This window comes from Bolinopsis microptera, chromosome 1 (genome assembly GCF_026151205.1).
Source record: "Bolinopsis microptera isolate Bmic1 chromosome 1, MBARI_Bmic_1.0, whole genome shotgun sequence".
Taxonomy (NCBI): Eukaryota; Metazoa; Ctenophora; class Tentaculata; order Lobata; family Bolinopsidae; genus Bolinopsis; species Bolinopsis microptera.
This window is the reverse complement of record NC_087072.1, coordinates 8155669-8173902: the sequence shown is the minus strand read 5'-3', so window position 1 is coordinate 8173902 and position 18234 is coordinate 8155669. Positions and strand designations below refer to the sequence as shown.

Genomic DNA, 18234 nt, shown 5'->3' with positions numbered 1-18234 from the left:
TCACCCATCCATGTGCTGTAATGAGAATAGAACAATACAAAACCTAACATTTTGTCTGCAACACTTTTAGCTTCTTTGGCAACTAATATGTGAATTGAACCATCGTGAAGAAGTGTTTTAATTTCAGCTTTTCTTGTTGGAACGTCATCACAGCTGCTGCACAAATTAATGATTTCATTCAGGAGTGAATCATCAACAGACGATAGAGGTTTCACTTCAACAAGAACATTATTTGCATCAACCATTTTTGCCTAGAAAAATTTTAATGTGACGAATTTGGAACACAATACACAATATAGTTTCATTATCAACGATACATTTATTGTGAAGTTCATGCTATTTTACATTAAATAATCTTATCCTCTAACCAATTGCATACCACCACCAGCCTAATTTACAATTATTAAATTCTGTTTTCTTAACAGTTTCTTGTTTCACCTCCGTCCAAGGCGAAAATGCATGATCTCGTTAATAGGAAAACAAATTTTAGGAAAACAAATTTAAATTTTGGTATTTATTAATAACAATCAAAACATATCATATCATAAAAATAAAGCTGCGCGTTGGTTGACTGCCTCAGTAAGGTGAATAATATAAGCTCGAAGGTGCCCTGCGCATTTACAGAACCTCATGCGGCGATCACATGATCATGAGGACCTGTGAGCGCCAAATTTAATTTAAAGTTTTTAGAAATCATACATCACTACGAGTTACTCATGCTTTTTTAATTTTTATAGGAGTGTAGATTGTCAGGTATTTCATTCATTCATACTTAGTCGGTTTAAAGCTGTTATATTTATGTTTAGAACTCACTATTGTTTAAACTATGAAAGCAGAACGTAGGTAATGGACAATATACCGACGACAATACCAAGGACCCGAGTGCCACAATGACTTTTCCGGATCCGTTTTTACCGAGGGCTTATCCACCAGTTACTCATGCTGCATGTATAGTCTGATAATATTTATTTGTTTTATTCTATAACAAGCATTCTGTAAATTGGAGTGTCGTATTTATTATAAAAGAGCCAGCCAACCTCCGCATTATAATCTTTTGTGTCAAGAAAACAACAATTTCAAGAAAACAACAATTTTATTTAGTATCAATTAAAGCAGACAAAAATATATTTCATATATATATAACTAGCACGAACTTTAGATCAGATATTTTAGGGGACTTGGAGTAGCAAGAGATTGACTAAAAGGTATATAACTTTTACAAAGATACGTCGAGAAGAATCCAGGGTGATACAGGATCGGAGAGTGCAGACCAAAAGTTTACGCACCCACCTTTGCCTCCTGAGTTCTTGGTTGGGTAGAGATTTATGCAAACTTGGTCGTTTATACTCCAAGTCCCCTTCTTAAAAGAAGTAGTATTAACTATGTCTAGAGTTAGCTTCGTTCAATAATAACAATATCAATATAATCAATATCAATACCAGATAAACCTACCGAATAAATTATTAAATATCAATTAATTCATTCCGATAAAAAATTTCATAAATTTAGATATTTAACTTATCTAAAAACATTACAACAAATGTTTAAAAAGCGCCCAAAATCGATTTGAAAGATTTTCTGTCTATAGTACAATCATGATAGTAATAGTAAGTGTGTGCTGCTGCAATTTGACTTGCTTACTGCAATTTAAAATTGTTTGGAGTCCAAGTATCTTTTAAGTCAGCTACCTGTGCTTGTATTAATAGTGCTTTGGTTCTCAGTTTTATCAAGCTAATGGACGTTTCTAAGCAATTGCTTGAAGTTAAAATTTTTTTATGAACAGCGTTCCAAAGCTTGGCTGCATTAAACAAAAAGGTATTTGATTTATTTAGGAGAATAACTATTAGACTCGTTGCACGGTTTGAAATGTTGATAGCCTCATAAAGGGAGTATGGGCAGTGGTACTTGATAATCTTAGAGAATTCTAAAATACAGTGATATTTGTACAAGTTTTGAGCTGTAAGAATTTTTAATCTATTAAAAATGGGTTTTGTATGCTCCTTTTCGAAGTGTTTATGGTCTAGTTTTTGCATACCGTATGGTCTAGTACGTGCACATGTTGATTGTTTATCTAAATATGAGTCAAGGTCGCCAAAAAGGATCCTTATACAGTGCTTCTGTGTGATGAAAAGACTATCATTGGACCGTTCTTTGAGGACAACACCCCAAACACTTATACCATAACTGAGATGTGATTCAAAAAGAGCATTATATATTTTCAAATATAGTTCAGAAGGTATCGAGTGCCGAATTCTGCAGATTGCACCAGTCATAGATCGCAGTTTTTTACGGATGTAGTGCATGTGGGCAATCCAGTTTAGCTTACTATCTATAACAACACCTAAGAATTTGGTATCCTTGACTTTAGTAATAACCTTACCATTGATGAATATTGATCTAGATTCATCTAGCAGGATAGCAAATGGTCTGGTCCGTGCACAGGTGTCATCATATTCAGAGGCAGGTTTAAAATGTATGTAGCAGCATTTGGACATGTTGATATGAAGTAGATTACATTTCATGTAAATCGAGACATGTTTAAGTACTAAGTTGGCTTTTTTGTATGTTGCTTCTCTAGATGGTCCTGATATGAAGATATTAGTGTCATCAGCATAAAGTACAAATTTCACCTCACTGTCTGAAAAGCAGTTTACTATATCGTTCATATACAATAAGAAGAGTAACGGCCCTAGAATTGACCCTTGTGGTACTCCAAATTTCACGTCCATTGTTTCTGATGGTACATCGTTATACATAACATACTGCTTTCTGTTAGTCAAATAGCTTTTTAGTAAGGTAAGTGCTGTGCCCCTAATACCGTAGGAATTTAATTTGCATAAAAGAATATCGTGATCAAGGGTGTCGAAGGCTTTGCTCAAGTCAATGAATATCCCTAGGACATGTTTATTGCTTGCCAGAGACTTAGTAACGGAGTCTATAGATTTGTGTAGAGCATGGGTGGTAGAATGGCCTTTTCTAAATCCAAACTGTGAGTCTGTTAGTACACCTTTAGATGTGAAGAAATTATAGAGGCGTTTATAAATGACCTTCTCGAAGATCTTTCCAAATAAAGGTAATATTGATACAGGCCGATAATTTTCAATGCATTCCTTATTGTCTTTCTTGTAAATAGGAATAACTTTACCAGTTTTAAAAATACTTGGGAATGTACCACTTTGTGTGCCAAGTTCGTTTATAATATCTTATCATATAATAAAATTGATCCAATAATCTTAGATGAACGGTATATATATCATAGCTCATCGTTATTAAAATCCGAATGGATGAATTAATCAAGTAATGTTCCCTTTCAACACAACTAAACAACAAACAAATGCTTGCTCACCAGTGGTGACGCAATCGTAGGGGCATGCAGTTATTTCGGATAACTCTCACCCCGACGACAGCGTCGAAAAATAATCAAATTATGCATTTGCGCCATCGTGGACACATTTTATATTTAATATTCTACAGTTTGTAGAAATTAGTGTTATCTACTGCAGTAAGCTTAACTGGCGAGCAAGCATCGTCCCACTCGGCCGGGACGTAAATACCGAGTCCAATCACAGAAAGTTAACCATAAACTAATGATAAATATCAGAGCTCGGACATCGACAAAAATCACACACTCCAGACGACGGGGGAAGAGAGGAAAGAAAGCTGCTGGGCTCAACAAATTTTGATAATTGTAAACAAATTTGTTCTTGTGCCCTATAATAATTTGGTATTGAGGTATGACCCTGTACTGTGCGTGATGGTGAAAGTGAAAGTGAATGTGAATCTATAATGCGAACGAAGTGAGTTGTGGCCAAAAGATTCTTCAATTTTAAAATAACCAAGTCAAAGGACTCTGTTTTAAAACACAAGCTCATTCTTATCGAAGTTTAATTCTGTCCATTCTAATTCTTCGTACCTGGACTGTATCTTGAGTAGCTCACTTTTCAGTGTTACTTTAACTAAGTTTGTTGACTTAGTAAAGCTTATCAAACTGTCAATTTTTCGACAGTCGTTCCACATTTTTGTTGATTGATAAATGAAAGAGGAGGATGGGTTCGGGGTGATGAACTGGTCTGAACGTCTTTGTGATGGTGATCTGTGGAGTAAAGATAGGAGTGAGATTGGAGATTCTAATCTGACAATTTTGAACAGTTCTAATAGACATGTGTATTTGTACAGGTTGTGGACGGTAAGAAGGCCGTTCTTGTTAAACAACGGCTTTGTATGCTCTTTTTCAAAGAATTCCCTTCCTAGGATTTGTTCATCTATACAACGTGTGCTGGCACATGTTCTAAACTTATCTAGATATGCTTCAAGGTCACCAAATAGTATTCTGATACATTTTTTCTGAGTGATGAAGATAGGTTGAAGCATATTGTTACTCGACCCACCCCATACCGATATTCCAAATCTTAGGTGAGACTCAAATAACGTGTGGTACAATTCTTTATGGTGTTTTTTCGGGATAACATGTCGTATTCTACTGAGTCTTCCGATCTCACATCTAAGTTTCGAGTTGAGGGCTCTTATTTGAACATCCCATTTTAGCTTTTCGTCAATAATAACACCTAAAAACTTGGTCTCTTTAACTTGCTTTATTACCGTATTATTCAGAGTTAGTATGTATTCTGATTCGTTATCTGCCTCATTATCAGTAGCTGTACGTGACGGCTTGAAGTGAATGTAGCAGCATTTCTTTATATTTATATGTAATAGGTTGCATTTCATGTACTGGTGTAACAAACGGAGAATTTCGTTTGCTCTTTCATACAGTTTTTTTCTACATTCATCTACTACAAATATGTTTGTGTCATCTGCAAATAGTATGAACTTGCCCAGATCAGTTGTTCTAAATAAGTCGTTAACATATATTATAAATAGCAGGGGTCCGAGACAAGAGCCTTGTGGAACTCCAAAGAGAACAGGCAGCTTGTCAGACTCTTCGCCCAGTACAGAGACATATTGATATCTATTAGAGAGATAACTAGCGATGAGTCTATTGGCGTTTCCACGTATTCCATAGTTGTCTAGCTTATTAAGTAGTTTTTCATGTGAGATTGTGTCAAACGCTTTAGATAGGTCAATAAATATTCCAAGCATATTGCTAAGACAGGATTCTATGTAATTCACTGAGGAGTTGAGGGCATGGCTTGTGGAATGATTTTTTCTAAATCCGTACTGGTTCTCGTAAATCATTTTCTGGGACTGAAAGAAGCTATACAGTCTGTTGTAAATAATTTTTTCAAATATCTTACCAAAAACAGCTAAGGTTGATACTGGCCTATAGTTTTCCAGCAATTCCTCATTATCCTTCTTATAGATCGGACTGATTCTTCCAGTCTTTAAATCATCTGGGAATACTCCATTCCTCATGCATTCATTGTATAATAAAGATAGTATAGGACAGATCACTCTAGACGATTCTTTAACTACGTGTATTTAAGTATCATTTTCAGCTGAGCATAGGGGTTAAATATTAATTATTTTCAAAACCTTTTGGTGCTGTATAAAAATATGATTGATTTATTATTATTATTATTACGCTATCAAATAAACCACATAGTGAGAGCAATAATGCTAAACATTTGGTGCTGAAAAAATGTTACAATAGTTAGGAACATTTTCAATGTAACTAACTTTTTCTCTACTTTAACTTTTAAGACTAAGACAGTGATTTTATTTGCTCATAACGTGAATATTACCAATCAGGGGATACCGAAGAGCCAAAACAAGTAGTAGTGCATGGTGCGATTTGAACCTTTACTTGATAAACATTCCTATACAACAAATTTTTTCAAACAATATACACATAATATAACGATAACCCTATATAAAAATTCTATATAAAAATTCAATAAAATGCTTAGAAAATTTTATAAAAACCCTTTTGTTTCATTGAAAATTTCTTGTTTCATTGACTTTTTTATCCCTCTTTCTCCTCTAAGAGCAATAATTGTCGTTCTTAATAAGTCAAATCTTATTCTTTTCCTGATAAAAGTCATCGCTTCACTGTATCTTTGGCCTGATTTTCTAGAAATTCCTATACAACAAATGCTCAGGAAGTGTTTGTTGGATAAATGCCTGAACTGATTGTTGCAGTGATGATTTATATTCAACACTTAGCTGTGTAGAAGCATCTAATAAGTGAATTCTCCAAATGCAGAATGGTGTGAATAGGTTTATACTCAGCTTGTTAATAGCATGTTTGCCTTATCAATTTTATTTTGATAAAAAATTCATTATATTCCCCCGACTAAAATACTGGCAGAAACATTTGACATTTGAAATCCACCCTTGGCCTTGTCACTTGTGGCTCCAAGTTCAAATCTAGACTCACTTGATACATGTTTCGCCTTCGGCGGCGCGCGCTTCGCGCGCGAAAAGTGGCATGCAACGTATGTCAAAGACTCACTATATCTAGACTCTCTATACAATATCCACAAAGTTCTTTCTCGCCCCTCTGTCTCCCCGGAAATGAATCACTGTAATTGCTCTAAGGAATGACAGTACCTATATTAACACGCGTGAGGTGGTTCTTGGAAAATAGTTGTTTCAAATATTGAAGACCTTCGACAAGTTAAGTTCAACTTGCTAAAAAACGTTTTATCAAGTTAAACTTAATATAACCTAATATGTATTGATTGTTTTGTGAACTCATGTACAATGTTAATATTATTAAGCGGCGTTCAACCTGTCATTCCGCCTAATCTTTATTCGTGTTTATGAACATTGTAGGCTTGGGTCCCTAAGTAAGTACAACGTAATTTAGTAAATGCTCTTACGTAGTAGGAATTTTAATCAAATACATTTTTACTGAGTCTGAACCATTATTAAAAATAGGAGTATCGAGACTGAAAGCAGATTCCAAATTAACAGGTGATACTCGTAAAATATTTGTTTCAAATATTAGACCGTCGACGAGTTCAACTTAGCGCGCGTCTTGATAGGTTATAAACCTACAAATTCCAAATAACCACCACATTTCAAAAATTTAATTACTTTCCTGTAATATTATTTGCAAAACACTGTAAGATCACGAAACGCATGACCACAAATTATTAATAGCTTGCTTGTTTGCGATATTTTATGTTGTATGTATTGTAAAAGAATTACTAAAACAAATGTGGAATATGCGCGGAGTAGAGAAACTGCAAAATGTCACGTCCAACATTACCTGGGGACCTCAGGCTATTATGTTCATAAACATAATAATGATTTGGCGAAATGACAGGCTGAGCGCGGCCCAGTAAGTTAATGGTTGCTTATTTTTGACCGTTTTAGTCTTACAAGTAAAGTAAAATCCTTTGAGTGCGCGCAAGGCTATACTGGTTTAGCAATCACCACAGTGGAAAATATGGGCCATTTCGCAGATTTTAGTCGCGCACAATAATCGTACGTTAATCGTGCAGTTTGACGATATTCGACGATAATCGTCTGCTGCGCGCAATTATTATACATCCCGACGATTATCGTCGATATTCGCACGATAATCGTTTCTCGCCTCTCTATCGTACGATAAACGTCAGAATGACGAGAAACGTCCAATTATTGCTCGCCCATCGAGGATAAAACTCCTAGTATGCTATCTGCTTATTTGCATGGTGGTTGTGATTTGAGTATGATCAGTAACTCATGTAGAAAGCGTGCACATATCAAATAAGTTGATATATCTTAACAGCTACATGGTTCACCCAAGTCTGACATCTAAGTAGGTTCTAAAACTAGGTTTTGGGAGGATCGTTTCTCTTTACCATTATTTAGTATTTGATGCCTCATCAATGGGTCAGAATGAAGCTGACTTGCTAGCATCTCAGTTTCAAATACCTGAAAGTCACTTAAAACAATGCATCGAGCTGTAAGGAGCGTTATTCTCCATGTTTGCTGAATAAACGAGTTTCAGTGAAACTATTTTCACTATTCAGTCGTTTTGAATCCATTTTTGACCGGAAAACTCGGAATTATGCTTGACAACTGCACGTTAATCTGTTTAAGAGCTTCAATAAGGTTTCGTACAGGTCTAGCATTGTGTTAATCGCACACTCTTGACACGTAATCAAAATTTTAAAAGCTTCGCGCGGCGATAAAAACGCGCGTGCGCGAATCTTGTTGCAGTCGCTGCTTACAAAAACTTTTTAGTAGAATAATGAATAGGCAGCGTTTTCCGAAAGATGTGTTTCAAATATCATAATAGTGTCCGCTCATGACTTTTGCCGTGATTTAAGTTTAAGGAGATATTTCCTGGTGGCTATTTCACATTTCTTAGTCACTCTTTCCTCTTCGTTGCGAATGTGATCTGAAAATGGTCGCTGTTAAGATTCTACTGTATAGTGACTGTCTAGCATGAAAATTGAAAGGGGGAAAGAGATTATTTGTACACTTTAAACGTGATTAATGCTAATAACGAGTTGACTTAAACTTCTGTCTCCAAATGAGTTGATCAAACTGTCTCAAATTAGCTGATTTTCGTACTAGTCAGGTGTTCATGTCGCTTGAAAAGGGAATGACAGCTCTCTCCTCCTTGCTCGTTAAATGAGCCCGATAACATCCCCCACAGTATGATCTGGTCGACAAAGTGATCCTCGAGCATGTGGATCTAGTTAAATTGAAAGGTTGTTAAGAAAACGATGCTGGAGAATTACTACAATTAATCAGACTAGAATTTTCCAATATCAGACTTAAGCACGAATCCTAAATTGTTGCAGGCTATCTTGGGAGTTGGAAGAATGCCAGTTTCGCTACAAGCTACAACAATACCTTGATAGACGATGACTGTCCAAATTTCCTGTACTCCTCTAAAAAGATATCTCTCGACTTTTATCTCTTTCTCTGATTCTAATTTGATATCAAATTTCTTCAGCATAGGTCGCAGATTGTTACGAACATTGGATGTCCCCGTGTTCGCTGGAAAGTTTATCAATATGAGAATCTGCCTTACTCATGATATGTTAGATCGGTATTCATATCTATGTTTTATATCAACAGTTAGAATTTAAACTCAGGCACTCACACTCTGCTTTGAACATGGCAACATGAAGAGCGTCAATTGGTTCTATACTCTTTACTCCAGTAGAGGCACTGATGTATTGACGTTCTTCTTTTGATAACGAATTTATCTGAGCTGTTCTAATTCGTTTCGTTACCATATCGATCTCATGTTCGGGACATTTCGAACAACTTGATTCAGCCTGCAAACAGTGCATCCATTATTTATTTCACCACCATCACCATTTCTGGTTGATCAATAAGCAATCTGGTCTGCACATTATTACAGATTAAAAATAACCTGATAACACTATTTAGGATAGATACCTGGCTCTCTACGATATCCTTGAACACTTTAGCGTGTTTCCTCTTCGTGCTGTCTGCAGGTGTAGCTATATTTTTCTGAGGCTTGATTATCGAAGTAATCACTAGGGGTTTACCCGGTAAACCTTTCACTTCGACGATTGTTCCTTGTGAGAAACTCTTCTCCAGCATTTTCCTGTTGTGTTAAATGGATGAATTATCTGCTCAACTTACTGCCATGGAGTTTATTTTAAACTTTGTTTGACTTATCTCTGTGACGATTTACTAATGCTAAATTACCTCAATGCATAGTGGAACAATTTGTCATCTGGTGTCGAATGCTCGAGAAAATCTGTCAGCAAAGTTTTCTTTGAATGTCCATACTCGACCAGATGCTCCTTTATGGTACGTTCAGTTCTTTTCTCACCATTGCAGACAACGCAAGGGCACTGTTTCATGATACGATCTAAAATATGAATTTTACTTGAATTTGATTACTGTGCCTCTAAGTTTCATGCAACAAGAGTTAAGTAACTTCCGAAGACAAATGAAAATACTTTTTTTGGAATCATTCGCTAGTGTACGATAATTACAGAAATACATCAATACACCACCCACCCCAAGCCGCGTGGAGGCTGATAGACCGTTTGGGGCTTTGACAGATAAATACATTGCAGTTCAGGGAAATTAGATGTTAATATGTTGTAAAATTCAGTTCTGATTATCAATGAGCGTGAAAACTGCCTGCAAGTTCTGGGTATTTATCTGTCACTTTTTACATTACACTATACATTAAATACATTACACATTAGATACATTATGGTCATTGTAAAGTTTGCTTTGCCCATTTTGCTAACTTTTTGATTTAAATTTTTGAGCAGGTTGATAAAGAGCAATTTAATCCTTTCTGATATCATTTTCATCTGAAGATTCCGAATTTTCTGAATTCTTTGGAATGAAGTTTCTATCTCATGTGGAGCAAAAGTTATGACCTGCTTTTCGACGTGGAGCAAAAAAGTGTGGAGCTCCCCAATAAAATCTATGCTTTTTGACTATTTTGATCGCCATTTAACAAATAGATCCTGGACGTTAATTGCAAAATATTTTCACTGCCAAATCATAAAATTCCATCTGGGTGAAATATTAACAATGCTAGCTCACTAAATAGCTCAACCGGTCAAATTGTATCAATTTTGGCAGTCAAATTTGGGCAAAGCAAACTTTACAATGACCTTATACATTATACATCGATTCATAGTTACAAGTTCAGTGAAAAGTTTAGTTGAAAGTTTAATTACAAGTTTAGTTGAAAGTTTAATTGCAAAATGATGATAAATCTTCTCAGAGAACACAATAAATCTATCTAAAATCTTTGAAACTGAAAGTTTTCTTGGCTGAATCTCTAGCCCTTTTCTGGGCCGCCTGTCTCACCCGGCTCTCAATAATGGACTCGGGTCCAAAACAATCGCTCGCACTGAAAGTGAAAATCAGTTGTTAAATGATAGCAGAAAGTGTGCATTGCGCTCTTGTTAATCATCATTCTTACTTGCTCAAACATCTAGAAACAAAACGCAAAAAGTTTCTTATAATGACTTCTCACCTTGAGGCGTACGAGGCTTGTGAGGCGACTCTCGACCTCGGTGACGGTCTGACCTCGTGAGTCGGGAGGGCCGAGGAGCTAGCAAACTCCCGCTGTGGTGTAAATATCACCGCCGTACTGAAATAAAGTTACAAATCAAGATTTAACTGTCGGGTGAATTCTTCCCAATGAGTATGAAAAGAGATGAGAAAACATGAGATGGAACATGTAGAAATATTATCAATCAGTCTTACCTCCTTTCAGCCACTTGGGACTGAACTGGTGAGCTGCACTCCCGCAGCAGCAGCTCGGTCCTCATTTCCGCCAGCTTAGCCTGATGCAACTCTACTTGATGCCTCATTGAGGCGGTCTCGCAATCCTAATTAGAAGTTGGTGGATGTAGTCATCACAATTATGAGGAAAATACGTGGCAGTTAGAATAAGTATAATACCAAATATGTGGTGGTAATTGAGAAACGAGACCTCACCTTACAAGACAGAGCGTGTATGGGATCCGTTTGGGTCCCTGAGCTGGTGCTCTGCTGCGGCTCCTGATCCAGCTTTCTTCTCTTCAGCCGGTGTTTCTCGTCGGCTGCGTATTTTTTCATCCGCAGCCGCACCTCCCGGCATTGTGCTGGGGTAACAGCACTCTCTGCAATATTTTGTCTTATGGGCAGTTTCTCAAGTCACCGAATCAAGCTCAAATATAACGTATTGACTTGGTAGATTACCATACATTAATTTGATCTACAAAATTAATCAAGTGTGTTAGAGCCAAACTCATTATGTAATTTCTTACCCTCGATATAGCAGAACTTGGCGATGGCCTGCCTGATCGCTGTCTCCTTCAGCCCGGGGTACCGTGCTCGAAAGTGTCTGAAATTATGATTCAATAAAATCGGATTGAATTAGTGATTATTAGTTTCTCAACGGATAAAATCTTTTTATTAAAGTGTTGTTCAAAATGAAATTTGTTGATGATATGTTTGAATATTCATAATTGAGGTAAGATAACTCACTGCCAGCATTTCCCCCTGAGCTCATTTGAGCCCAGGGGCTTCAGCTGATTCGTCTCTGTAAGCCCGGCGAACATTACCAGTCTCGAATTATCCATTTTAGTTCTATTGTGAATGTGTTATTACTTTTACTGATTACCAAGAGTAATTTATTTGCGTGGTTCAAAAGTCAAAACAGTTATGATTGCAAATTACACAATTTCATGTATCTAAATAATCGTCATTAAAGTTCTGACTGCAGACTACAAAATTCCTATCACAAGGCCCGATCAGATTTATCACGTACAAAATGTAAACAATAGACTTGGCTCGTTACCAAGGAGAGCGTATCTGTCTCGAACGACATTACAGACGCTCGATTCGTATTATGAATTCTAAGTCCATTAAAATCTGTTTTGGTGCGCGGCTCAGAATAACGCTCTGGCGCGCCGCTTAGACATTAATTGAAATTTAATTTGACAAATATTTTCAATGATCGCTAAAAATTTTTCACTAAACACAATAGTTAAAATAAATAATCTAATTTTATAAAATCTAATGTTTCACTGTGGCAATTACTTCTCGGGTTAAACATTACACTAGGAAACTACATATTATACATTATTTAAAAGATACCGGCCCGCGCGCTGCGTGCCAAACTTAGATAGATGATAAATATTTCATATTCACTACCGCTGTCTTATATCATATATGCAACTAATCTTATCAATAACAATAAATTATAGTATCAAATTTCATTGTGAAACATGACATTTTCAATTTCATTCGTTTTGCGTTCACTACGATTACGAAGCTTGCGGTACATTACCACTACCAGTAGACTGTAAATATGAATCCGATTTCTGATTTCCATATTGAAGCATAACCGAAATACTTCCTTCGTTACATGAAATAACAAATACATTTTATTTCCATGTTTTATTGTGTGATTATCGTGATATCGCTCATTATCGCCTAATAAACGTCGTGAAATAGCGTTATTCGCCAAATATGACGATTATCGTCAGATTAGACGATTATCGTGCGTTTAATGCGCGCGCGACGATTATCGTCGATAATCGTACGATTATTTTTTAATCGTTTTCTGCGAAATTAAAATCCCAACATTTTCCACTGTGTCACCAACGATATTCACGCCGCGCACTTGTTAAAACAGTCAACCAGAAGATCGTCATGAAAATCGAGCGTCGTTCAGTAGTTCTCCAAGAATTTATCATATTTAAGTTAATATCTTAAATTGTTGATCACAGTTGTGAGTTGGTGTGCTCGTGATGTATGAGAGACATCAATTTCGTTTCTGATATATTTGTCAAATGTGATAAATCAAAGAATGCCTTGGAACTCTCACAAGTAGTGCAAACACATATCATAGTACATAATAGGACATTTAAAGATTTTAAATCTAGTGGCTGTTTCCCTGTTCATCCTCATGCAACCGTTAATTACGGATTTCTCCACTATCTGCTGTAGAGGATAGCACAAAATTCCCAGCATACCTCCCGTGACAGATGTAAGAATTGCTCCATGCGACTACATACTAACGTAAATCGTTACAATTTACAGTGATTCTGTACTGAAGCGTCTGGCACCTTAAATTAGGAGTCTTTCTGCAGGCAGTAAATTCGATTATGTGTTAATGATTCGTGACCACTGGGCACTTATTTGAGCTGTACGTATAGAGGAACCCTGTTTATTCGTATCAACTCCATCCTGTTTTGTTAACCCCCATCAAATACCTCAAATTATTGATATCATAATTTATCCAGCCTCCTTCGACTGTTTGCAAAAAAGAAATAAAAAGACTTCAACCAGAAGAGACTAGATGTGTAGTGGTGGCTTTGATAGCTTGTAATGTTTTAACATGGTTCTAATAGTTTAACCTGGTTCTACTTCTAGTTGAAGCACACAAGTACAAGTAGGTTGGTGGCTCAACATTTGTTTGTGTTGTGCTCTCCCACGTGCATTAAAGGAATGTAAGGTTCTTGAAACATATACGATAGTTCGTAGTAAAGTAGCAACAGAAGCTGTTAAATAACCTTGTGTTAATCAGTCACAACATTATTTGATTATTCAAATTAAAATATTGAATAAATTACATTCAATTTTAGCAATGGCCAATTGGCTGACTATAAGGTCATGGCCTGAACAAACAATTTTTTTAAATAGTCAAGTGATGCTAAAGCATAGCACAAATGTGTAATAAGTTAGTGTGTTAATCATCTTCAGAGGAATCTATTTGCTGCTTATGTTTTCTACGATTTACTGTTCCATTTCTTTTAACCATCTTAGGTACTAGTTTTTTAATGTACTGGAGGTGGTTAACATGTTCATCATTTGAATAATGTAATCATGAAGTATTTACTCATAAAGCAGCGTTATGCTAAGTCACGCATTGATATTTTATGTTGATTGAAATAACTAATAATAACAAAGTTATTTAAGACGTAAATAAATCGATAAATTGACGACAAGTTGTATTATATATTAAAGTCATTATTGTGACGGTACATTAGAACTAGACAGAAACAAAGTGTGAAGGGCAAATGGCGGATGGGGTCCACAAGCCACAAGATACCACAAGAGACTCGCTGAAAAACTATCCCAGAAGAGAGGAGAAGACTATGCGGCTATTATGTGTTACATGCGCACCAGGATTAGATTCTCAATCCTCAGGAGCACCCTGATAGCGGTCAGGGTTGAGAGAGGGAGACGGCAATCGTATACATTGCCAGTCAGTGTAACTTCGTTTAACTTGATACCTGCCACCATGGACTATGAGTGTTTCTAGACACTATCCTTTTGATATTGAGATATTGGTATCTCAGATCACGTGTACATCGTTCCTTTTTTTATGACACAGTAATTTATTGACACTCACAGCTATAATTTTAATCATTGAATCAGTATTTTTATCTGTGCTCTGCGTAATGCATCACATGAATCAGTTTTTTAAATCTATTAACATATTACACATTTGTGCTCTGCTTTAGCATCACTTGACTATTTAAAAAAATTGTTTGTTCAGGCCATGACCTTATAGTCAGCCAATTGGCCATTGCTATATTATGTGTATATTGTTTGAATATTCTTTTCCTTAAGTGTGAAGGGCCTGAACGGAACCCCTCGGTTTCAGTTCCTTGTTTAACACTGCCGTACAGCAAGGACATCCACCGGGTTCTCCAGGGATGGGTGTACTACTAGTAGGGTGTACTACTAACAGCTTACGATATGATTTGCTGCATCATTTCCAGCATCATCTATAGTTCCAAATATAACTGACACAAATATTTACCAATAAAGTGCTTTAAAAAATCTGACTGATTTTATATTTATTATTCATTAATTTATTAGGTGCTATTGCAGTTGAATTCTGTAACATGAACTCAACTAAACAGTTTTAATATTGTAGCATGCACTGTAATATTGTGAAAGTGTTGTGTCAATCAAGGTTGTTTAATCATTCTTACACATCAAAGGTTCGGTTGGTGTGGATTTTAATTTAATTTATTAGTGTAAATAGAGGAAAGTTTATATTGAGAATTTAATGGAACGAATTTATTTATTGCAAATTTTAAGGACTATTAATATTTTATTAGTATTTGTTTTCACTTTTGCACGTTTAGGCAGTTGCTCTTGTGACCAGAGCTAGAGTTTTATAGTCATATATATTATATATATATATCATTTATTATTTGTTCATTTCATTGTTGTAATGTGTACATTACTCCATGAAATTTAAATAACAGAATCCGTAATTTTGAATGAGAAAGTAACACCGAACTTTAACAATAGGGAAGGCTCTTGAGATCTCCATAATGCTGGCTGCTCGTCTCTGTACCCGTGCTGCTATTGCTCGACCTCTCATTAAACCTCTGGCATGTGCTCAGCCAGTCTTTGCAGTCCGGACTTTCCAGACTACCCCTCTGGCTCTCGATGAAAGTCTCGAACAGGCTTGCAAGTTTATTGGAGCAGGTTTGTACATTTGTATTTTTCTTGAATTTGAGTTTACAATGTCATTTAAATCACCTGCAAAATGATTTTCCTTGAATTTGTACTTCAATAATTCTATTCGGTTCCTAATTGAGATACAAATCGTGTCTTGAAGTAAGTTTGCCAAATTCCCAGAATTAGAACTGCTAAATTTCGGTCTGAAAAAGTGGGTCTTCTAGATACGAGACAGAATCTAATCCCTGTCGATCGCTAATACTGAGCTGTGGCTGGACTTATCGTATATTATAATAGCTATAAGCTTACGTTCGGTCGTCAATTGGCGTATCAGATCGTTTTCAATCTTAAAATTACACGTTACATGAGATAATCGTGCAAAAGCTTTCTTACATCATTGAAGTTTAGCAGAAAATCGCCGCAGTTATCGAATTTTGATTTTCTAAAGTGTGCAATTTCTTTATACCAACGACTTTCAATCCCATGTTAAGAAAAATTACTATTCTACTCGCATGCTATTTTTAAGTGTTATAGTATACTGTACTTCCCACTGTGAATAACGGGTTCTCAGCAATTATCTATTAATTCTATCTGTATTAATTACTACCGACGCTCACTTCAAATTCGATTATGGGCACACTCTCCCATACCTTTTCATTGGACCTACATGTTCATGACCCTAGAGCTAGAGCCTCCTCAAATTTCAAAATTATATCTGAATTCGCAACCCTTGCATACTACAATCATTGTTGAGGGTTACATTTTTTCTCAAGATGGGGTAAAATGGGGCAACATATCTTGAAATTGCATTTAAAAACGTATTAGAGTAAGTATAAATTTACTCTCAAATTTAGTCCTATTTCACCCAAAAAACAAGGAAAAATTTGGACTTGGGGTTTGGGAAAAATGGGGTTGGAACCGTATACCACGGATGTCTAACGGTAATTATATTTCAGGATGTGCTACAGTTGGAGTAGCCGGATCCGGAGCCGGAATTGGAACAGTATTCGGATCTTTAGTAGAAGGATACGCCAGGAACCCTTCCCTTAAAACTCAACTCTTCTCCTACTGCGTTCTTGGGTTCGCTCTCTCCGAGGCTATGGGTCTTTTCTGTCTCATGATTGCTTTCATGATCCTCTTCGCGCTATAGACTGTTTTAGATAATTTATTGAACCTTTTATAAGTTATATTTTGTGGTTGATCATGATTCTGTTACATAACTTTGAAGTGTCATTCTAATTAAGGTGCAGGTGTTACTTAGTAACATTTGCTTTGTAAGCTCATATTTCTCGATATAAAATTATGGAAATTTGATAAGAGCTGCTGTGTCTTACTGAAATTGCTCTTGCTTGCCAATATTATCAACTATCAAGCACATATAACGCAAAAACATCAATCTTTTAACTGTAGTCGAATCTTCCAAATTGTGCTTATCAAATGTTGTATGCGTAGTTATGACACACATTGTACGCTCAATATTAAAGAAATGAAACGTACAGATTTTATAAAATCACTTTTAACCCGAACGTGTCAGTAGGGGAGACATGGCTAATTCCAATGCGGAAGATCTGGGGGTCATGGGTATTGTGGAAGATGTTGCACACAAGTAAGTCAAGTAAGTCGCTTTGCAATATGTTTCTGTTCCACAACTTTGCTTTATCATTTCTTTAAAATACTTTTCAATGATTGCATACCTAAATCTGCTAAAAGGTGGGCTCAAACGGCTGTTGTGCTCATGCTTTTAAAAGCCTTGTTAATTTTTCGCCGACCAACTATTTCATGGCCAAAATTTTAGCCGATGATAATCTTCACTGTTCAAATATTTTCCGCTATATTTTTGATGAAGTAATAAAATCCATAAATATGTATTATTCCTCAATTTCATGAAAATGTTATTGAAAGTTTATATCGAAGCCCATTACTTGGACAGGTTTTGCGCATTACATTCTCAATAAATTAGTATCCTTTCTTCATATTTGCTCTTTTGAATTATTATTTAAACCTGAATTATTGCTCCCAATGAAATATTTGCTCCTAATGAGTTAGCCGCCCGGTATCTTAGCTAGTCTCTATTTTCGGCGACTAAATTACAGCCGATTTAAAGTTCAAAATAAGTATACACTATACTTTAAATTTGAAGGTATACTTGCAACAATCTTTTGCATAAAACCTGATTTGAATATCTGGCTGAGATAACTTTTGTGATAACTTTTTCATAGTACTCTTATAAGTACGATCGCATAGTATTTTGCATCAATGTCTGCTGAAGCTGTTAAGCGTGGACGGTTTCATTATTCGTTCCTTCCTGATAAATGGAAATTCCGCATACAGGCTAAAAATTTCGCCTAGCTGGTTGTAAAAAGCACACTCCTGTGAGCAAAATCTTGACGTTTTTCTGCGCGCGCAGAGTTT

General features: G+C 36.0%; 1 protein-coding gene across 2 annotated transcripts in view; it reads left to right on the top strand.

The window, feature by feature from the left end:
* Positions 1 to 17042, top strand: part of LOC134811811 (uncharacterized) — a 67634-nt gene extending 50592 nt beyond the window's left edge. The window contains exons 1-3 of one of the 2 annotated variants that reach the window (XM_063818899.1): positions 314 to 325; positions 15668 to 15849; positions 16779 to 17042. In XM_063818899.1, coding sequence (XP_063674969.1) covers positions 15693 to 15849; positions 16779 to 16972 — 351 coding nt within the window. In that variant the 5' untranslated portion in view covers positions 314 to 325; positions 15668 to 15692 and the 3' untranslated portion in view covers positions 16973 to 17042. Of the gene's footprint in view, positions 1 to 313; positions 326 to 15667; positions 15850 to 16778 lie in introns of those variants that run through there. The other variant, XM_063818908.1, reaches the window with a different exon arrangement.
* Positions 17043 to 18234: the final 1192 nt, after the last annotated feature.